This window comes from Odontesthes bonariensis, chromosome 2, assembly GCF_027942865.1.
Source record: "Odontesthes bonariensis isolate fOdoBon6 chromosome 2, fOdoBon6.hap1, whole genome shotgun sequence".
Classification (NCBI taxonomy): Eukaryota; Metazoa; Chordata; class Actinopteri; order Atheriniformes; family Atherinopsidae; genus Odontesthes; species Odontesthes bonariensis.
Window position 1 is genome coordinate 18,885,867 of NC_134507.1, and position 24,259 is coordinate 18,910,125.

At 39.5% G+C, this 24,259-nt stretch overlaps 1 protein-coding gene across 2 annotated transcripts in view; it reads left to right on the forward strand.

The window, feature by feature from the left end:
- adam12b (ADAM metallopeptidase domain 12b) overlaps window positions 1-24,259 on the forward strand; it is a 96,244-nt gene that overhangs the window by 28,350 nt on the left and 43,635 nt on the right. For both annotated transcript variants that reach the window (XM_075478437.1, XM_075478438.1), the window contains exons 4-6: window positions 21,003-21,081; window positions 23,100-23,176; window positions 23,901-24,090. In XM_075478437.1, the coding sequence (XP_075334552.1) occupies window positions 21,003-21,081; window positions 23,100-23,176; window positions 23,901-24,090 (346 nt within the window). The remainder of the gene's footprint in view (window positions 1-21,002; window positions 21,082-23,099; window positions 23,177-23,900; window positions 24,091-24,259) is intronic.

The following is a 24,259-nucleotide window of genomic DNA, read 5'->3' on the forward strand; positions in this document are numbered from 1 at the left end:
CTACTTTGCACTTTGTGCTAATATTGCTGCAGTTTACTCAAAATATACAGTTTGTATTATTACTATTATGATTGATTTCAGCTCTATTGAGGTGGGCATAAAATGAAACACCTCTTTTCTCCTTAGAACACAATGAGCTAATATGTTCATGCTCTAGCTGGCCCTCTACATATGACCATGCATTTCCCAGTGAGAACATTTCCTTTCATTCTTTTGTGGCAGGAAAGAAAAGAGGAAAGAGCCCTTTTGAAACCCACAGCCACATCTAAACAACATCATTATGTTTTTGACAAAAGAAAATCCCCATAGCAACATCCTCAGTGTGATCCATGGAAAAGAAGATGCACCCCATTTCAATAACAAAGCTGACAATTCCAACATGTCCCTCAGTGTGTGTTATACAGAGAATATCATTGAGCAGTTTATTCAATTCTTCAGCCATACTAAGAATGACCTTAGGTTTCTGCTGCACTTTAATTGTATCTTTTAAGAGCATGAGACAAGTTGAATTGCAAAAAGATGTGGCTCTGTCTCTCAGCTGCATTGTTCAAGTCGAAAAGAACTGGCTGGTCGTTGTTTGGATGTCATCTTTGCTGGTAACTCAAGCGTGTAAAGAGAAGTTTGTATGAGTAGCTTGTCAATATTAATGGGTTTCCATGCAGTCTACATAAAGATGTGCTGGCCTGATAACCTGGTTGGGGTCAGAAACTAGGTGGATGCCAGCTGTTGAGCAGCAAACTTTAAAAGCAGTCGGTCCTCTTTTTCTGTCACACTGACACTTCCATCACTCCCACTTCCACTGTTTTTGCACAGCTTCCTACACATCTGTTAACATGTTGTTGGGATGCTTTCTTTATGTCACATTTCTCACTGTGTCTTTAGCTTTTCTGCCCCCTTTCTCTTTTCATATTTCCCTTCCTACAAACACCTCCTCCGCTCTACTCACAGATGCTTGTTTTTGGACTCTGCAGCTCCTTTGTCACCACACAATCAGAGACCCTGTCAAAGCCACCCGGGAGGAAAGTTGGATCTCAGGCTGCTATTTGGTGCCAGCACATGTGTACTTGGACTTTGGTGCCAAGTTTCAGCATGATTTGTTTTCCGGATGCCAAGATATTTTTTGTGCCTGTCACAATCAATTCATGCATTATTATAACATCCTACAGGGAGTTTGTATTAGCTGTTTCTATCATTCTTATTATTACTATCATCATTATCAATATTGTTGTTGTTGTTTTTTATCATTATTACATCTTTGACTTGAGATCGACCAGGGTGCTGGTCAAAGATAAACACGACAATGTCTCCTGCTGTCAGAAGAGTGGAAAGGAGTGCATATCTGAAAGCTGTGGTCAGTTGCTCGAAAATTATTTAACTTAGCTTATATTACAGAGACTGGAGACAGGAAACCACCTTGCCTGCTTCTCTCGAAATATGTCAGGCTGAGGAACAGCATACTTTGGCGGTCACATTCCCTCCTTTCACACTACGTGTACTGAGACTACTATCCAGAAACACTCATTTCTCTGCTTATTGATCAAATTGTGAATTCCACCTGTTTTTCTGATGACGTTGTTGTTTTCGTTAAGCTGAGTGGTAATCACATTTTGTCTCCCGCCATCTTTAAGTAGTTGCCTGAGGAGTTTTGAGGGTAATGCCAAGTGCCCTTGGGGAAAGCTGCCCAGCCCTGAAGGACTACATAAGAAAAATAAGGGCGAGTTGTCTCAGGTGTGGCTTGAGAAGATTAGTGTGGGCTTCTTGTTTTTGATCAGAGGGATCAGAGCCATGCCGAAGTCTGTCTATCCAATCATTTTTAACAGAAACACTTAGAAATCTTTGGGAAAGATCAGGGGTTAAATTGGGATTTGTTATGTGGGGGCCCTCAGTGGTTTCAGGGTTGCAGTGGATGTGTTGCATCTATGTGCATATGCAAAATTTGACAGACAAAATTGAAAAACTTTCAACAAAACAAGGTGACACATCCCTGTGGCCTGCATACTACTTTGTGCACTAACCCTAATTAGTCATTCTCAATACAGCTCAGTATACGCTTTTTGAAATATAAATAAAATTATGGACAAGGAACTACAACTGTAGCTACTGTTGTCACATTATCTCTACCAGCCAAATGGAGGACTTTTAAGTTGCACATCATTACACAAAGGGGATTCGCACAAAATTCCATCACTGTCATTACAGTCAAGTTCATAACTTTCTACAACTATTGTACACAGCATCCTGCTATATGAGTATCAGTCAGACCAGTTCATCAGATTCCAGATGGTTGGATAGTGCTGCTCTTGACAATCTAATTAATTTTTAACATTTAGTTTCACTCAATTTAACCACTGTGGCAGAAAAACATTACAGGAGGTAGGACCAGCGCAGAGTAGGCACAGAATGCATGAACCCTGAATGACAATAGCTGCTTAGCAGCCAGAAGAAAACGGATCGTGTGCACATGTGGATGCGTCTTTATGTGCTTTACAATTTAACTGTGTCTGATCAGCGTTAAATCAATTTTTGACCAAGTAGTAGTGTTCAGTTAGTTTGTTAAGAAGACTGTTTATCTTTGACTGAACACGCACGTACATAGGTGTGATTACATCATTTGAATAAACTTGTGTATTACAGTATTACTGACATTGAATATGTTGGGAAATAATTGGCCAAAATTGTATGTCTTCCACTTATTTGCTGTAATACTACTGTTATTAAAACAGTTAAATGCACTGATACACAGTGATGGGCAGTAGCGTCACTACTTGTAGCGAAGCTACTAGTTTATCGAGTAATGTCCCTGTAGTTAAGCTATTTTTTTTGTCAAGTAGTGACGTAGCGTCCACAAAAGCTACAAAATTTCAGGTCATGCCTCAGGAAAACAGCAGTTACCAGCATCACAACATGGTTTTGAACACAATAAAGTGAATGTCTGTTGAACATCATGCGCAAGCTGCTCCCACTCGTCTGCTAGTGCCACCTGCATACATACCGGTGTTGTGCCGAATTTGGCACCCCTGCCGTCAGATGCACCCCCTCGCGGGAGCGAGCGCGCACCACTCGTTTGTTCAGAAAGTGAAGCATTTGCCTAAACAAACGCTGGGGAACATACTGTTCTACGATTTAATTATTTATGAAGGAAATGGAAGAGAAGAACATCTGTTGCTTTCAGTGATTAAAAGTCTAAAGAGGGCGCCCCTCTTCGTCGGTGGCGTAGTGGGTTGAGCAGCCGCCCCATGTACAGAGGCTACAGTCCTCGCTGCAGCTGGCCATGAAAAAGTTGCATAGTATGTCTTTAAATCAATCTGATATTATGTCGGTACAATGTAGCTTCTGATGTAGTGAACTACTTTTCCCCACATTTTTGTAGCTTAGCTCACTACATTTCTAGTGGTGGTAGCTTTAGTGTAGTGAAGCTTAATTTATGGTTGAGTAGCTGATAGCTTAGCTCACTACATTTTACAAGTAGCTTGCCCAACACTGCTGATACACTAATGCAGTATGTCAACACATGGCATCATCTGTTTGTTCCCTGCTAAATTTAGGAATCTGAAACATAGGAGTGGATGGTGAGGGTGCTTTGTATCTAGTTTTTAACCTGAAATATACTGTTCTCTGGCTCACCTGTCATTGGTTCAAGCTTAGAGAGCACTTAGGAACTTGTGAGCATGAGCAATTGACTTTTGTTTTTGTTTTTGAGCAGAGAGTTAGAGCCTCTGAATGAGAGTACAGAGGAGATGTATTTTGCAGCCTTGTTCACAAGTTCCTGAAAAAGACTGCTGCTCTTTTAAATTCGCCTCTGAAATACTCAGTATGGCATCAGTGAAATGAACTATTGCCATGGTGTAGGTGAATAGAAAATCTATTATCTGCGTTGGAGTTTTTGACTTGTTGGAGTGGGGCCACAATGTTGATGATGCATAATAGCTGGATCCATCTGGGGCATAGTTTATCTGCATCAGTAGGAAACATGTCCTGGAGAGCGTCAGAGTAATTATCTTACTTTGGTGCACAAAGATTGTTTTCTCCAGATAATACAAAGCATGTGTGATCTGCACGTTATGATGCACTTCCATACATTTGCCTGTGACACAATGCAGCCATTAGTGTACGGTCTGTCATCAGATTGCACTGGCTCGACCAGTGAGTCATCCTGCAGAGGTGTTACACGTAACTTCTTTGGATCTTTAGTTGTGAAAACATGTGGTAAAGGTTTTAATGAGACATCGTTTAAGAAATCGCTCTGTGTGTTATTCATAACCTACAACAGATCCGAAAGTGCAAAGAATAGGTGAGTTGTTATGTATCCATGAGGAAGAAGGATTTCTCTGCCTTAGAGTGCTTGGTCGATGCCAGCTGTAGCACTCCCCATGTCATCAGTCTGCGCAGGTGATATAAGATGCAGCATAATCGCTAATATGAAAATTTCTGCTGATATCGCTGATCTAAAGCTAAAGATCCGCAACAATGTAGATTGGGGTCATCACGCATGTTGCAGATCCTCTCCAGTAATAGTCTACCTTTGTGAAATCACAAGCAGTGTGTGTCAGCTAAACATAACACACATAACTCCTACAATCACGTATGCATGTCTGCCAATTTAAGCACAAAATGACAAATAACTTTATCATTGAACGGATGGCCAGCAGTAGTCAGTACATTGGGCCTGGAGTCTTTTCATATATCACATACACATGCACACACACACACTTGCTAGCTTGTGTGTCCATCACATACACATTCTGTGTATTTACATGCATGTAAGAACCACCTGACCTTCATTTAAAGGTTAGAAAATTAACAATATCCTTTATTTAGATTTATTTTAATCATCACTTCACTGCAGGACTCAATTTGATTTCAAGCTAGCTGTTTACACACATGAGAAGCAACCTATACCATTCTCTAAGGAATGCAAGTTGAATTTTAAGTTTTTAAGTTTAAGTACCTTCTTACTGTGAGGCGACAGCTTTAATCCCTGCAGATTTGCAAATGACATACCTGTGGCTCATATTTATTTATGAATAAAGAGTAAAAATAGATCCTTCAGATAATTCCAAAGAATTACTTAAGTCAGGTCTTGAATTTTGTTGTTTTAATTTTTGTGAACATGTATGATAAGCTGCCCTTGTAAATAAAAGCTCCCCTGCTGCCACACTGAATAATCAGCTAAATAAAATATTAAATATTCTAAAAATTCTAAACTAATTAAGTTAAAAGAACAAGTTGAATGAAATTATAAGAAGTTTGAACTTAATTCTTATTGCATGAAAAATAGAGAATCACAGAATGAGAAAGCAGTGACTCACAAAAACAGCATGTATAGAAAACATACCACAACTTTCCATCATATGTAATTTATATTGCTATTATATTATATAACTCAAAGAAAGTTCAGTTTCTCAAATATAGCATGGTGGGAAGTCCGCTAACATACTGATCATGTTTCTGTATAAACTAAGCTCAGCAATAACAATAAAGACTCAACATTAAAGTTTATCTAACTTAATAAAGTTAGAAATTAATAAAAATCATTTATATTTGTAGCTGAATCTGCTAAATATCTGTATGATGCTGCTTCATTCCCAAGTCTCAGTAATTAACTCATCACTTAAGAATTCTGATAACTGACAGAGAGGAGTAATAAACCTTTATAAATAGAACCAACTACTGTGGTAACCTTAGATATCCTATCACTCCTTCGCGTGTTTGAGATGCTACAGAACTCCAGAAAATGAGTGACATAACTGAGAGACTGCTGGCTCTATGACGATTGTATCCTTTGGTCAGGCAATTAATAAGTGTAGCACACAACATGCTCCAGACAGTCAAACAATGAAGCTAAAATCAAAGCCCTGATTAACTTAAAGCTGCAGTCTGCAAGATTTGTTGTTGTCATATGTAAAGTCCTACTTTTTGGCATTTTAAGAGTTTACATGATTTATCAGAACGCTTGAAGTTGAAAACGGTGACCTCCGTAGTCGCAAAATGCAAGAAATGCTTATTTTTTAACCGAAAAATAAAAAGTTATTCAACTTCCTGTCCCGCCCCTTCAAAACACATGAGAACTCGTGCACGTAGACGTGCACGCCAGATGCGCCTACATGACTCCTCATTCATCAACTCACCTGTCATTTGCGATCCTGGAAGACACAGTAAGTAGACTAGCCCGAAATGAAGTTCAATAGTCTAGATAAATAAGCGTGGGGACGAGCCTACCTTGTATCGCGCGTGAACAATCGGTGATTGACAGGCAGCAGAGCCCAGCTCGTAACCTGATTGGTTACCTTTTACCGGTCCGGTCTGCAATTTTGTAAACAAACCTGCTGGCTTTGGAGGGACCTAGCGGGACATATAGGGGACCTAGAGAACTATTTTTTTTTTTGTATTGGGGTATTTAATGTACTACTTTCAGAATCCCCGGACAGTTCCAGGCATTATGCTTGAAAAAGAGTTGCAGACTGCAGCTTTAAAAGCACTTTGTTGTTTCCCACCCTGTAGACTGTCCAAAGATGGGAATCTTCTGCTCAATACCCAGTAGTCATGACTTAAGTTACACTGCATCAGCTTCAGCGACAGATTGCTCACCCTGATCCATATGTTAAACTGAAACATCAGTGCAAAGTGAAAGATTCCATCTCCAGCATATTTGCAGGGTAATGGGCTGCGGAATGACAGATTGTATGCTATTATCTTATCTGAGAATCAATGCAGCATCCATGAAAATGTTAAAAGTGGGTTTAATGACATGAGACATTTTTTTAAAAGGACAGCTATAGTGCTTCATGCTGTTTAGAAGTATAGAGATGATGGCCTGTGCCACTATATTGCAATTTCTGGTAGCAGTGCGTATTTAATATAATAAAACAGAAAAAGTCAGTGGGGTTATATGGCACTGAAAGGATTGGATAATTGGCTAAATTACAATAAGATTGAGTTATTAAGTGCATATAGACACCTTAGTCTGATAAGAAATTGGATCAGATCGGATTACTCGCAATCAGATTAAGACCCCGAGATAACTCGGTTGAAAGTCAAATTAAACGTGCTTGTAGACGGGCGAAGCACGTGGTGAATTAGACTTTCGTTCTGCGCATGCTCAAGATTTTTTCCCGCGGTCGTGAACCGGAAGTCGGAAGAGACAATATTACTGTTGTAGTCGTCGTAGGAAAGAAACAAGCAACGCGATGGAGAATGTGCCGTTGTGCATCGCGTTTGTGCAACAAGCAGCTCATCACAAACGAAATGTACCTTCATCTTGCTCTTCAGTCGCCATTTTCTCGAATTCCTGAGTTTGTTGTTGTTGTGGCTCTATTAGCAATAGTTGAAATGGGTACAGCGCCACCTATCGTATCGGAGTATGACATGCTTTGTGCCTCTGATTCGATTCATTCATCGCCATATATCCAAGGATAATTACCCTTGCTCAACTCATTCTTATTGTAATTTAGCCAATAATCCGATCCTTTCACTGCCATGTAACCCCACTGAGTGTTAAATGAATGGATGTGATTGTGGGAGAGCAGGAGGATACTGATTCAGTTTGATATGCACTGGTTAATTTGTTTTTCTTTCCTTTCTTAGGAAAGACAGCAGTTACAGAGGAAGACAAAAATAAAAGTGAAGGAAAGAAAAATAAAAGACAAGTTTAATGTCTTCTCTACTCAGCTCTTAATTGCATATTTCCCCTGAAGAAAAAAAATATGGCTTAACAATGAGGCTGCCCAAAGGCATCTCCATAGATTAATTGGACAGATAGCAACCCTCTGACATTAACATTTATGCATTTGTTTACTATTTTTCAATGAATAATAATAGGCCACCTCCCTTGAAGATCCCTAGTCCCTCATTAGTTCCGGTGTGTGGCTTGTTATGGATAGGAATATTACAACAGAAAAAGCAAAAATCATTTTACTACTGTGCTGGCATATAAAAACAATTCCCCAAGGTGTCTAGGAATAATTGTATTCTCAGAAATTTTAGAAAGCATTTTGTTCTTCTTCACACAATTTGTATCAATATTATTAGCTTGCAGACTGACTTTAAACGAAACATATTGTGCCCTTTTTCACAAGTTGTCTATGACATGTTTTGGGGATTGCAGGGGGGGGCATGGGTGGAATGCATCAATCAATCAATCAATAAATGACACTGCTACCATAACATGGACAATTTTTTTGATGGGGCTCCCATGTAAACGCAAAGCAAAGGATGAAGCATTGCCAAATGTCCTTCCAAAGCAATTTCCTTCCATGGCAAAGAAAAGAAGATATGATGCCTTTGGCTTCACCTGTACAACGGTGGGTAATGAGGAGAGACCGCAGTGGGTTGTCTGTCTTAAAGCGCTAGCTCGTGACAGCTTGAAGCCGAACAAGCTAAGACGCCACTTGGAGACAAAACATCCAGAGCACAAAGACAAGCCAGTTGAGTTTTTCAGACAAAGACCTCCTAAACTGCCATTCACAACAGTCATTTTTTACTAAAGCTGCATCAGTGCCGGCAAATTCTCAACTCGCCACATATAAAGTTGCCTGACGAGTGGCACAGTGTAAAAAGCCGCACACAACGGCAGAGGAATTAATACTTTCCTGTGCTATGGACATGGTTTCAACTTTGCTTGATGACTCACTCAACACTTTAAATAATTACACTGTAAAGGCGGTTTGTTATTTATTTCTCACTCTAAAAGAAGTTTTCTGATGTACCAAAGGGGGGCACTGCAGAGAAAGTTTGGGAACCACTGCACAAGCACACACAACTAACCAAGCTCACACTACCACACAGAAAATTTATAGAAAAATGACTAGTAATTGTATGTATGTATTGAATACTTGTGTTTTCCTTGTCTGCAGTTTGGCCATGGATAGATGGTACTGATCCTTCTTTTAGGCCCAATCGCATTGCAAGTCATGCTTTGAACTGACCCAGGTTGTTTCAAAAATCAAACCAAAACTTGCTTGACTTGTCAGAATTTTGCTAATCGTTGCTGGAATATTACTGGCACATTGCTCTAAAAATTGAAGTCTACCAGAATTTGGGTTTTAAACCTGACATTTTATTTGATTCCTCAGAAAGATAGCTTACCAAGTGAATGTGAGACTTTTGTTCATCGAGATCGCATAAAACATTGGACAATATACTGTTAGAGCATTATTAGCTAATTGTTGTTTTAAGTAAACTGCAGTACAAACTGTATAACTGCTAACAATAAATTGAGCAATATAGCAACCCTGGAGAAAGCTATGTTTCTTTTCCCGCTGTGTGCATCTAACCTACAGAGGTTGAAAATGACTTGATTCCAAGCTCTGACTTCCAACTACCAAAGAACAGCAAATGTAGCATTATAAGTTGTGTGTGGGGATAAAGATGGGGAAGCTGAAGAATTCTAACTTAAGCACCGGCTGAAATGTTGAAATGTCTTAGTTGGTTAAAAATCTGAATGTCTCCCTGAATTACATATTTTCAAACCTAGGAGGCCCCACACAGAACTGCAAGGACTTGTTTGGTTGGAACTCATAGATGTCAAGCGCAGTCCCAATGTGAATGCTGACCCAACCTCAAACAAACAGAACACATGCTTATCTTGAGGCTGGTATAAGAAAAAAATAAGTTGCCAGGCAGATGCTCCATAGCACTGCTGTATCTGTTGTTGTTTGTCCTTTGCTGGGTCAGCCATGTGTGACATGTCTGCCATTCACCGGATTCAACAGTGACATTTACAATTTAATTCATTTTAAACATATAAGCATATATCCCCTCATTTTAAATCGGTGAAGGTTTAAAGTTACATCTGAGTTACATTAGGGCATGAGGAAATTTAATTTTTATTAACTGATTAATTAATAACTGCCTTTTGAAGTCAAGTTCCTTACATTTTCTGTGGAAGCTGAGCAAGTTAATTTCTTTTATGTGCATCTCATCTTTTTAAAAAATGTGTGGATGTAACTCCTGAGGGATATAAGATAGTGTTTCTGTTTGGTAAGGCATTGATCAAACATGTGTTCATAACACTACTATAAACACCGTATTAAGCTAACAGCTTAGAATACATTCAGAAGTTTTATGGTTCACTGCTTGTTAATGGAAGTGATGTTGCCTCCAGGCATATTGAGTCTGCGTCATCATTATTTGGTGAAAAGAAACAGTCTGTTGTTTTGGTAATAAAGAGTTTTTGTGCATCTCTTCCTTGGCGACACGTTTCACATTTTTTTTACACCATTAAGCTTGGATCAGTAATTAGAACAAGCAGCCTCGATGGTGTAGTATGTGAAGAGAACACAAACGCCAGAGGCTAGCTTTGCACAAGATGGACGGGTTGAGCCTGCGTTATCGCAGCAGACATTATGCAAAGAGATGTTAGAAGACTGGCTCGAATACATGCACTGAGCTCACTCTAACTGCACTTCATATGAGTGCCTTTGCACTCACACTGATTTGACAAAGTACTCCCTTCAAAGGGAGCTGGGGAATATGACATCATGCTCTTTTTACAGTTAGGAGGAAAAATATGTTTAGTGTGGGAATCGTTTGATGATGTTAGATATTCCGGACATGTAGGCCAGCAGCTATGAAACATTTCATTCTTTAACAGCTGTGCCTCTCTGCTGTGGTGGTTAACGTTCTGTTCAGAACCGAGGAAATGAATAAAAGTGATGCAGCCACAGCCCAAATTGCAGTGTTTCACACCCAAACTGCAGTGTGCTTTTATTTGAAGCATAAAAAAGTCAGGAGCCTGACACCACAGCATTTTTAAACCTTGTGCTGCACCAACAGCATTTAATTTTTATCAAATTTCTGTTATCAGTTTCTAAGACTTCTCCTTAGACTTTTTAGGACTCTATGGTATTAAAACGTAGGGAATAGAAACAGCATAGAGAAGCATCTGGTGGCATGAAGATTCTCATCACTGGGATATAAAAGAAAACAAAGTCTTTGGAGGGTTAAACTACCCAAAAAACTAATAATGATATAATTGATTTAATAATTTACTTAATAAATTAATTACTGACATAATTTATTTTGCTTTCCACTGCCATTAAAGTATTTTTACTTAGGTTTTGTTCTCCATCTATCCATGAGTCATTATGGCAATTCTAACGTACCATTTGACTAGATATTGTAGTTGAAATAGTATTAAATGTTTGGAGATTCTAGATCAAACTGAGATTTAAAAAGGTTACCTTCTGTGTCTTATTTCTCCGAAAGACTTGAGAAATTACTAAATAAAGTGATTTCAACCATTTTTCTCTGGGTATGACTGGAGGCTTTTAAATCAAAGAGATACTTTGTGGCAGGATTTTCATTTTAACTATAACAATTCAACCCGTGACTGAGAGTGGAAAGTTAGACCAGTGTGTGAGATCATCCTCTAACTTTTTTTACAGGGGAGTATAGTTGATGTGGAGAAGTTCTGACAGCCTTGGGGAAACTTTAATACCTATATATTTGACAAATCCGGTGTGGATGGTTTAATTGTTGTATGTCAGTCAGAGAAAGCTTATTCAGAGGATTTTACTGACTCCAGTAATCTGCATAAAATTCTCTCACACTGCACTCTAATTCAATTATCTTTTATTCAGCGGGTGTAAAGTAGAAGTTCTGAAAGTGTTGATGACAATCTAGGGAACCAGCATTTGAATGTACAGAAAATGCGCCCATCAAGCAATCCGCCCAGACTCTTCATCACGGAACGGCTTCCTGGATTTATCAGTTTTAACACAGCTTTACTGTGATGCTACTTCAAAACTTTTCTCAAAAATTGTCTTGTCAAGTGAGTTTTTGCTCTTTACCCGTGAATATTTTTTAAAGATATATATCCATCTGTTTGCACAAAAGGCACTTAATGTGTCCCTTGACGTCTGAAAGACTGGGAACTTCATCCATTTTTGCTGAAATGTCTTTATCTACTTAACCAACCATTTTAGCGGCTTTTACATCTTGTGTGCATCTTTTGTAGTAGTGACAGGTCATCATTTGTGTGACACATTGTTGTGACATTCATGCCAATAAGGCAAATATGAATTGAGTCCCCACAATCCTCACGAGGCCAGTAGTTGCTATGCAACCATTAGCTTTTTGAAAATCATCATTTGTCTTCTCACAGTCACTTGTCGGGGGGAGCGCAGTTGGACACAGTTGAGTCTTGACTATAATTTCCTATTACGTCAATGAGAAGTTACTACTCCAAAAAGATCCCTGTAACCTGAAAGCCTTTGTCAAACCCAGTTCAAGTTACCCCGGTTTGTATTAAAATGAGAGAAAATAGGATTCAAGTGAGGATGCTTGGAAGTTTATGAAAACTCCTAAATACACTGCTGTTATTCTAAAGGCAGAAGGTTTTTTTTTTTGCCCTACAATGCAGCAAAGTACTTACACGCAAGCGTCACAGAAGATATCCTGGAAGCTTCTTGCTTAAGCACAGAGCTTGTAGAAATCTTAGTGTATCACATGTTGTATGAAACATTAATCGCGATCAAATTAAATCTTTATGTAGGCCTCATATGGCCTGCGGGACTAAAATATCTCAGGAGAAATATCTTTCCCCTGATCAGTGTCATTTCATGTTCAACCTACAACTGAAAAAGTAAAAGTAGTATCTAAATGATTAATCGAGTGCAAAAACCCACACAACTGATGCCGAATCCTAGCTAATGCATAATTGTCCCCACCATGTTTATGCAATCTTTAACTTCAAATTACTTTTTTTAAGCAATCATAATGAGCTGGCTGGTTTATATCAACTCTGTTTGAACTATTTTCAGGCCAAGTTTTTTTTTATATCTTTTGATGAGTGATCAGTGTTGAGTCATGACATTTACTTTTACGTCGCACTCATCATTTCCTCATGCCGATAAAGAATGTTTTTTGTACCACATGAATGTTTTATCCTAATCGAAATGAACTGTGGGTGATTTTGATATGTAGAGGTGCATTTATTTCATGCCATGAACGCAGGTCACTGGCTGCACTTTGAGGATCCCATGCTGTAATCAGATCAGGTGACAGGTACAGTTTAGTAAGGATATCTGCAGTACATCAGCATTCTGCCCATCTTCGTCAGTCACTGACCACTCGCTTACCCCAATCCCCCTACAAAAGAAATTCTATCACATCACTGTCATCTGTTATTTTGTTTTATTACTTTCTGTCAAAATATACATATAATCTTTTACAGCTGCAGTTTATTATCAGATATATGTTTCTTTTTTGATGTTCTTATTTCTAGTGTTTTTGAGTTTGGACAGCCTCCGCTAACAGCTTCACTGAAGCATGATTCATCACTCACTTTCTAACATTCTTTCTCTCTCTGTGGTTTTACTGATGCAATGACTTAACCCACTTCAGGCACAACATCACACAGAAGAGCTGTGAAGCCTGAAGTGAAGGGTGCAGACAAAGAGAGATGTTTGATGAAGTCCGTAACCATATGGTGATTGTGAGAGGCTTTCATTTGGATTGTGAAGACAAGTTAGAACCCTGCTTTCTGTCATTCAGCTTGTACGTTGTGTAGCTGACCAGATACATCTGTATCTGCTGGGACTTTCTTTGTCATTAAATCTCCTAAAGCAAACGGATCTGAGCTTCTTTTTCTTATTTTTTTTTCCTTCCCTGTTATCTGAACATCATTTCAGGACAAGCATCATAATCTGGAACTTTGTGAACTTGCCTCAGAATGATTTAAAAGTGAATGAGCTGTCTTCTCTGACTTTCAACTGAGCAAAGAGAGATCTAGACTCATTAAGGAGCCACAGAAACATTTCTTTGGTTAGTATTTAAATAGGCTTGTCCCAACAGTCTGATTGTTGGATATTCATCCATTGCCTGCCGGTGGTTTGTACTGGAATATTAGAATTTTACTAGATTTTTTTTTTTGCCCTCTCATTAATGGGACTTTTTAGCCTTGCCAATGGTGGGACTAAGGCACTTGCTCACTTGTTCAGCTGGACATCCAATTTGGGCAACACTTTTAACAGAGCTTTAGCAGGCAATTTGGGCCCCAGACAAATAAATAGACAGTGGTGCTGGAAACCCTTAGAATTTGTGAATAGATATGACTTTAAACATCCTGATTTTATTACAGATCCTATACATAGATAGAAAAAAAATCAATATGTTATATGTTCACTTCCAGCAGTAACTGCAACTAAATGTTTCTGGTAATGACTGATTAGAGCTGCTCATGAGCTTAGGTTTCGTGTAGGGTCTTTGTAATGCTGCACAAACCTCTTTCGGTTGAGATACAGTTTGTCATGATGAAAAAAACGTTCAGACCCACATTAATCCAAACAGGCAGAACCATCTTATTTATTATTATTTAACCTTTATTTAACCTTAGAAATAGAACTCTTGAGATGACCTTTAGTGAACAGCATACAGGTTCTGTTGAAATGTTATTTTGTTTGAGAGCAATTGCTTCCTCCCTGCAGTACTGCCAGGCACACCGCTATTGTTTCGACTTCTCCTGATGATGCCCTCATGAACATGAACATTACTTTTTACTTACTTTGCTCTTGCAATTATTTGTTGCTCAGTCGATCCTTGGGAGTGTAGCAATAGACTAGAAATTCTTCCATTTGTATTCATCCTGCTTGAATGTGGATTGAATACTGATGTGTCAGAACACAGTAAATGTTTCCACTGTGTGATGGTCCATTCCAGATGAGTCAGAGCCCAAAGCAGTTGATGCTAGCTCTGGAAAGGGTGAAAAGGTGAGCATAGGGCTTTTTTTTCACATATTAAGGATTTAAGTGACTTTAGTGAACGTAAGACAATATTGACGTACTTGAGAAAGCGTTCTAAAAGTCATCCTCTGCCCATGTGATTATATCAGATACTGATGAATACAGCAGACTCAGTCTTTCATAAAACTGCTTTTGTATCAAATCGCGATTACAATCGCCTTTTGACTTCAACTATTTGAAATAGCAGAATATTTTCTTTTCTATCTCATTACTTGCCCTAAATTCATCCCATTTGCCTTCAATTGCTGAAATCTATTTTAAATGTGTTGAAAACCTGAAATGCAAAAATGTGATGAACAAAACAGCAATTAAATAAACGACAAAGTAAATCTAGGAATCAGTATTTTTCCGAATACTTGCATTTTTCAGACCTTAACTTGTTGTGAAAATTTGATGATGTCCAAGGTCATAGTTTTATCCATCCATCCATCCATTATCTTCCGCTGGTCCGGGGATCGGGTCACGGGGGCAGCAGCTTGAGCAAAGAGACCCAGACGTCCCTGTCCCCGGCCACTTCCTCCAGCTCTTCTGGGGGGACCCCGAGGCGTTCCCAGGCCAGCCGAGAGACATAGTCTCTCCAACGTGTCCTGGGTCTTCCCCGGGGCCTCCTCCCAGTGGGACGGGCCCGGAACACCTCACCGGGGAGGCGTCCAGGAGGCATTCTCACCAGATGCCCGAGCCACCTCATCTGACTCCTCTCGATGCGGAGGAGCAGCGGTTCTACTCCGAGCCCCTCCCGGATGACCGAGCTTCTCACCCTATCTCTAAGGGAGAGCCCAGACACCCTGCGGAGGAAACTCATTTCGGCCGCTTGTATTCGCGATCTCGTTCTTTCGGTCACTACCCACAGCTCGTGACCATAGGTGAGGGTAGGAACATAGATTGACCGGTAAATCGAGAGCTTCGCCTTCTGGCTCAGCTCCTTCTTCACCACGACGGGCCGGTGCAGAGCCCGCATCACTGCAGACGCCGCACCAATCCGTCTGTCAATCTCCTGTTCCATTCGTCCCTCACTCGTGAACAAGACCCCGAGATACTTGAACTCCTCCACTTGGGGAAGGATCTCATTCCCGACCCGAAGAGAGCATTCCACCCTTTTCCGGCTGAAGACCATGGTCTCAGTAGGTCATAGTTTTACAAAAAAAAAAAAAAAAAACACTAAAAGGTCAATGTGACAAAAGTTGGTCATCAAAGTGAGTACACAGCCTACAGAATTTGTAGTTCAGAGGATTTTTCGGGGTATGGCTTCCCTCACTTTTCCCACCTTCACTTTTCTATGGTATTGCCGGCTTTGTACGCCCTAGTGCGCCCACCTTAGCCAAGCATAAGCTGAAGAGACACTGAGCTGTATGTAAATCAATTTGGAACACAGCCATATGTGGAAATAGAATTAGTCTTGTCAGCCGCACCTCTTTAGATACTCCTCTTCATCTCACTCTCCTTCTGTGGAAGTGAGCTCCTTTCTTTCTTTTTTTGGCTACCATAAGTAGCAGCTATAGGAAGGCTTTGGGTTAGATTTGTGGGGGAGAGAGGATTAAAAGAAATCACTGAAGTTAGCGGTCTTCAAAGGAAGCAGAGAGACTGCAAGAGGATTCCTCTCAAATGGTTTCATGCTCAAGGGGATTTGTGGAACGATGAATTACTACATGAGGCATAGAGTAACAAATATGTAAATAAGTCTCACACTTTAAATTTGCACACAGCATTGAACTCTCAGGAAGCCAGAGAGAGAGATGATATGAAATAATATTGATTTGTGTAAATAGAAAGTTGCATGTCTCGCTTCAGCTTCATTGATTATGGTGTTGTAGCGAGTCCATGTAAGCACGGTTGGATTTGTTCTTTTTCTAATAAAATTCGTCAAAGCGCGTTCTATCTGCTATAATCTCAGCAGATAAAATCTTAGAGCCGTTTTCTGTGTGGTCCTTGCATTGTCATATCTTTGGCACACGTTCATTGCTTTCTGTGCAGGATGCACTTTATGTTAGCAATCCACTTGTGTCAGACTGAAGGAGAACGGGAACACAGAGAGTGTTTATGTGAGCTATCAAGGATCACAGGTTGAAGGTTTTACATCAGCTTTTGCAGCCACTAAATAAGTGTTGCTGCAAAACGTGTGGGTGATTTGATTTCGATTTACTTGTAGGCCTTTCCCAAATATCGAACCATGCTCCTAATTATATTCAAAGAATATAAGCATGAGCAACACACTAGGCTCAAAAAACACGTGTGACAAGTTATTAATCTGTTTTTTTTTTTTTTAGAAACAATCAATAAGTCATGCAGTAAATTCATTTCAAAAAGTACAGCTCTGAGGAGCTGTTTGTAAGATGAGTATTAATAGAGAAGAGATTGTTTTGTTCATTTAAGGTGAATAATACTATTTTCTGCCTCCCAGAGGTGCTGTTAATGAGCCTCCCATTTATCACCGTTAACCTAGGCGACTATTAGTGCACTGTTAATTAGACGTTACAATATGTCTAATGAGCACAACACATGCTCAGAAGCAGCAAATCCATAGTCATTAGACTAAGCAATTCAAGGAGACGTATATTATATGTCTGAAACAAGACAGTTTTTCTGTCATGGAAGTAAACAACTGTGAATGAAGACCAGTCATAAAGCTATGTTTATGGTTACTCTTCTTAATCTTGTGAAAGTGCCGTCACAGTATGTGAAGCAGCGTGCGGTTCTGTATCTCTTACCTGGTCGTGTAGCTCTTGATGTGGTGGAAATTTGGAAAAAGACAGAGAAGTGTGTACCACCAGGTATGCCTCTGTGGACATTTATTCTAAATGTGCTAAAACAACAAAAAGTGCTTCAAAGCTAAAGAGATAAATTGAAACTGTTGTTATTTTTCTGTATGGATGATGTACAGTACCATGCAGAGGACTTTAGTCTCCCCTCATTAGTCTATATATTGCCGGGAGAACAGCAATTTGGTGCTGTGATTTACCGAAACGTTTGCTAACCTAATTAATTGATTCATCCTAACTAACGAATGTATCCTAAATCGAATGAATAACTTGATAAATAAATTATTTGATATTTATTGAGCATAATCTATTGAAATACGATGAAGATTTTTACAACATATTTCTTTTTAAGCCATTTCTTTCTTTGCATTGTGTGACAATAAGATGAACAACGTGGAGACAACATCAGCTGTCAAAGAAGAAAGTCGTGTCAATAACATTTGCATTTTCACAAGTAGTACAATGAAATGAGATAGTGACTGGAAAGATTTAGTTTTACAATGTGAACAACTGCAGATGAGTTGTACTTCATGCACAGATCATACAAGTACAAAAGCTACATTGGCACAGCTATTACTATTTCTCGAGGCACTTTATGAAACATGAAAGAGTCAATTTAACAATTACAGCTGTGGTGTAAGCTGGCCTATTGAAGCTGAAACTATCATTTTCTTCACGTGGAATGAAGAGACACGTTAAAAAAAAGAGACAAAATTTGCACATCCGTCACAAGCTCAGCCTTTTTGTTCAGTTAATAAATTCCATCACCTGTCTCAAAGCACAATTTAGAGAGTTCACACGAGGTTTCCACTGTGAGTTCAATCGGTTTTCACCGTTTTCATACAGTAACCACAGTCTAAATGACAAGTGAGTGGCTGCATGTTCCTCTTGACAGAAATAAGAAACAAAGGTAGGTCATTAAAAACAAAAGGAGGTATTTTTCCATGGAAATGTTCACATTTTCTGAGAGCGCTTGCACATTTTGTGTCTTCTCCTCTTTTGATGTGATTTAGAGATTAAAAGAATGGTTGAAAATTGAGGATGACTCAGATTTTCTTTTCTTTAAATTTGTCACTCTTTTCAACATCTGCTTAAAGGAAAGAAAGGTGATCTGTTTTTAGGATTGTATCTGTCCAACAGCTCGGTTTTTTTTGCCTTTACTGGGAAATAAAGTTGAGCATTGTAAAAAAAAATCAATAAAAACAAGATAAAACTGGTTAAAACAGTAACATGATAAGAAAATAAACAACCCAACTCAAAACTCACACGTCAACATGATACAACAGAACATACTTGCCTGATGCCAAAAAGTAGACTGTTCCACAGTACACAAAAAGAAAAGACCAGAACCATGGGAGGGCAATGTGCGTCCAGGTATAAACGACTCTACATGGTCAGATAGATATGATGCTGCAATGCCATCTACTATTTTGTATGTGAGGAGCAACAGTCTGCTCTCACCTGAACAGGAAGCCAGTAGAGTGGAGTGATATGTTCAAATTTACTTGGAAGCTGAAACCCTTATGCTCTTGCTTTTTGCTTTGTTGTAAACATCAAATCTCATCATTAGTTCCATAGGCCACTAAACTAAAGAGATAAATGAGATAATAATGTTTTACCATTACAGTATTTAATTTTATTTTTGTTGTATCCTAGCAAGGAAATCTGACTTCTATTTGCCATTCTTTCATTTATTTTACCAGCTGGATGTTTGAAAATCTGATTTCCTCGTTGCCATTGAATAAACCATCAGTGCATCACCTGTAATCGCTGTTACATAAACATATATTGGTTGAATGTTGCCCATATTACCGACAGTTTTTAGTGTGGGTGAAGTCCAGAGTTTATGGAGCCAATATGAGATGGAGTTATAACAATGTGAGTTCTCAGTGGTGTTGTTAACCGTTGATGTTATAGTGTTTCAGTACTACAGATCTAAAAAGAGGCAGACCCAGGAGGAAGTGAAGGATGGAGTGGGTCGAGTGGGTCACTCCATTCCCTAAAAGTATCCGCTCGAATAGAGGTGGAAATGAACAGATAAAAAAGGATTTGGTGTGGAGTCTGTGTTGTTTTGACCAAAGCATGTAACAGACAACAGACAAAATAAAGGGTATAACATATCTCATTTTAGATGGTAATACAATAAGCATCTGATCCTCAGTGGAGTCATTTAAAAATGACTAAGATTTACAGTTCTACACTGAAGAGATAAAAGGTGACCAATGGGGCGGAGGAAACTCTTTACAAACACACTGTAAACATCCATGTCCTGATAAACTCTGTGTGCTCTTGCCAAGGAGTTGATTACAGGGAGATTCCAACATGTTAATCCTGCAGCTTCTCTACAGTTTGTAGTCTGGTGCCAGTGGCCTGACTGCCATAAGCTGTTTTTTGCCAACATGTTCCCAAAAATGCGGCACAAGAGCATTTTCTTGGCATTACCACTAACATGACACAAATCCCAACTATTTAGATTAGATTTCCTTTTAACTAGAATATCAGATCATAATTTTTGGATCATCTTTGTTCATCAGGGCCACTTTTAAAACACTGCCTGTGCAAGCTCAGTATGATTGTATACATATTCTGGGATTTTCCCAGTAAGCATACACCACCATGTGATGTGTCATCCATTTTTAATGAGACATACCAGGCTACAGTGATTGCTGGCCGCTTGGCTTATCAGAGTGGTTTAGAGGTTGCTAATGGTGTGATAAGGCACAATAAAGCGATAATAAATGTTTAATTACGTTAAATGTGTTAAAGCTCAGAGCACAGGCAACTGATCCCTTTTTAAACAGGTCATAAAAGATTCAATTTAGATACACATAGAAGCTATAAATATTTCAGAAGTATGAAAATGTGATTTATCGGAATAACCCAGTTTCATCTGATTTTGGTTCAAGGTTTTGGTACAAGTAGGACCTCTGAGATGGAACAGCTTTATTATGTTAGTTTACATATAACTAACGATATGTGTGATTCCCTATGTTCCCCCACTGCATCCTATCTTCATTCTTTATATGGGTTTTGTTCAGGGCTTAGTTGACAAACTTTAATGACCATTATACATCATAATCACTTTTGGAAACAAGTCCACACTGTGTTTTGGAAGACGTTCCCTCTCATCCTGAGATCATCCTGCCTGATGTCAGTCAGCTTATGCAGCTGCAAAAGATTCCTCTTGCTGCTTTGCCAGTGCATTGGGTGGGACTCTCAGTGTCCATCTGTTCCCAGTTTAATATAAATATAGCCACACACACTCATATGCAAAAGATTATTGCCTCACCAGGGATTGAATTTAACCTGAATGCCAAGAGATTAAAGGGCACATATCACCCAGTAGATTTACAGAAATCAAATGTTTCATCCTCATCATCCCACAAGTGCTTACCAGCAATGCTACATGAAAAGTACAGTAATGCTCTATTTATGCATATTTGCTGTGGTGAAAAAGGAAATGTTGGGATTTTGATTGTGTCTGCTCTCTTTGTTCTCTTCACAGAGGTCTCTTTGCAAGCCACTATACTGAGACACATTACAGGGAGGATGGAAGTGCGGTCACCGGTGCTCACAACGTCACGGTACGGTGCCACTCGAATACTAGCGGTCACGTCAAGTTGACATACAGTGGCGCTCTGCTGTCACACTGTACAAAAATGTTCAAATAGACGGATGTTTTTGTTGGAGAGAATCTGGATTTTGAATTTAGATATAGACAGTATGTTGTACATCTGTTTAAAACCAATTATCGTTGAAAGTAGAGTAGAATGCGATTGCCTCAGTGGGACCCATCGTGCATTTGAAAGCCTCTAGCAGTTGCTGTACAGGACATCAATCCTGTGGCCTACTTGAAGATAAGCTGTGTTTTATTCTTTTTTTGTTGATGTTGTTGTAGTTGCTTGTTTGGTTTCTAGCCCAGCATTGCCATCAGGATTTGTCATTAAATCCCTTTTCGCTCCTAGGGCTGGTTTTGATCTGTGTTCGTAAGCCACCAACAGCAAAGCGCCCAGACAAACATTCCTCTGGTGTTGAGTTAAAAAAAAGTTTTCCTTTTTAACAGCAGTTAATTGTCTCAACTTCAGCTCGCGTGGGCTGAAATCACGATGTTTAGCTGAACAGATGTGCAGACAGTTTGGCAGGTTCCTCACAGCTTGGGGGAGCAGTTAGTAATTTGGCAGTGACTGACAAATCGGTTTCTCACAAAGCTGCGCAAACACCTCTCCATACACTGTCTTTCTCACCTTTAATTTTGTGTGAGAGGATGTTGCAAACATCAGGCTGTCAAACAGACATGTTGTATTGTCTTAGATAAGCCTCATGCAGCTGTTCACTTTTAGTACCTGCTGTCATTGAGCTTGGTAATCTGCCATGAGGTAACCAGGGATCGGTGGAAAGGTAGAAACTGTAATAAAATCAACTGTATTCAACAACTATGAAATAAATTAAATTCTTAAAGCGAGGATGAAATTTTATAAAGTTGAGGACAAATGGCAGAGTTTGAAAAAATAATCCAGCCCTCCTCTTTCAGCCTTTTCCTCCTCTTTCTTCCCTCCCTCCCAGCAGACAAACATGGGCACATGCATTTGCTTCATATCCACTAAAAATAGACAGCTGTTGGTGGGATTTAAACCACGCTCGTTTGGATGTGAGAAAGCATTCTAACCCATTCATCCACCACATCGTGTCCCTCTCAGGGACTTTGTTGCTTTTCATACTGAGCTGATCCGGTCAAAAAAGACCCAGAACTGGCATAACTCTCTTGTCATGGGCCTGATATTCTAAAGCCAGCATTCTAGTTTACTTTCCTTGAAAGACAATCATCACCATTGCTTGAGGATTTTTGTTGAGAAAGATGAACCAATCTAGGTCAAACTAAGCTGAGCCTTTGTTCTTGTTCTATTTTTATACCAATGAATCTGAGCTCCATTACCACCTGGCTCACTAACCTGCACGTAACTTGTCAAACGGAAGTGTTTCCTCCTGGCGCTATTTTAGATGAGAGATGGTCAGCACGCTTGCTAGCATCAATTAATTTAAGAGGCCTGGAGAGCTGTTTGACAGTGAATGGTGGTCTGTGTTTCCCCTTCATGACAGTCATTTCCTCTGCTGTCCTTATGCTCAGACATTAGTCTTTATATTGTTTCTGAGGAGCCTTAAATGCCCTCTTTTTTTCTCTACCACACCACTCTGATGTAAAGATGAAGGGTAAACTATTACCATATTAGTGTCTCCTTGGATGCATGTTAGCTTTCCTGCTTCTCCCCTCAGCTGTGCAGGCTGAATTAATTTCAAACGGGTTGTTTGTGAGGAGAGGAAAGGGAGGAGAGACTGCTCTATGGAGCATGCTAATTAAAATGAACATGCGTTGGGCAGCATCAGCATAGTTCCAGTGTGTCTTGTCCCTTTTTTGCTGTTTTGAAGTCAGGTTGGAGCTGCAGTACCGCCACAGGAAATTTGACAAGCAGCTTTTGCTTTTTTAATGTGGTACATTTTTTTACGTTCAGCGGATGAAGCTGTCGTTTTATAAAGTGTTTTCATTGCCAACAGGTTACGGCTATTTTTAAACTCTCTTTATTTATATTCATATGATCTTTTTTAGAATAACTGTTACTACCACGGGGAAGTGCAGGAGAATCCAAACTCCGACGTTACCATCAGTGTCTGCTCGGGGCTTCGGTGAGAAACTCAAGAATCATTTAGCATTCAAAGCTGCCCTTTAAGTGCTTTTAACCACAGCAGAGTTTGTATTTACTTAAGTCACTCACCACAACGAACCATAGTTTCTTTAGGGCCATAAGGGTGCTGTCAGTTAGTCAGTGTGGCTCACAAGAATAAGAGGATTCGCAAAGGATTCATGTGATAATCTGCTTTCATTTTTGTCTGTAATTGGCATCTGGCTGTTGCTAATGGCCAACCGCAATTTAAAGTTTCATGAAGTGGCCTTTAGCCAACTTGTACGTTTCACAATCTTATATCCTGTTTATAACTCTGCAGGGAAACAGTTATCACTTAGTTTCCCATGACAATCTTTCATCAACACAACACCTGCCTAAGACATAGAACATTTAAATTATCTGTGCGACCTATTTTTAAACTGAAAGATGTAATCGTTTCAGGGAAGTAGTGTACATAAAGAAGCTTGAGTTTTAATGTCTCTTTGCTGATTTATGAATATGGCAGAGCTTTTATCCATAAAGTCATGAGGAACTTTAATCACAATGATCTGAGGCATGATGGAATAGATGTTTCATAGTTTCATTAGTCCTCAGAAAAAGTGGGCTTGTGTTAAAGAGCCCCCTCAGTTGTCTTATATTCCATTAGAGTGAGCTACATTTAATCAAGCTCTGCATTGCTCGTGCTTTGAAGCTGTGTTGTCCTACTTGAGCTGCTGTCTCTGCAGAGGCTTCATCGCAGTTGAAAACAAGACATTTATCATTGAGCCTGTGTCTGGTCATGACACTGGGGCCCACTTCATCTACCGAGTGGAAGAGCTCAGCCTGGCCCCTGGAGCCTGTGGCCATGGTTTCAACTTGTCATCCATTGCCCCTGAAAACCACATCAAAAGCCCCTTCCAGTCTTTCCACGCACGGGTAAGATTACAGTGTTGTTTTTATTCCAGAACACAGCCATTGATGATCACATTAAAATTGAGCATGTGATTCATCACCAAATATTTCTGAAAAGTCTAACATTCAGCTGATGATATTGGCAAGAACACAAAATCTGGAACAGATCCCTTGGGATGCTGCTTTAGGTTTG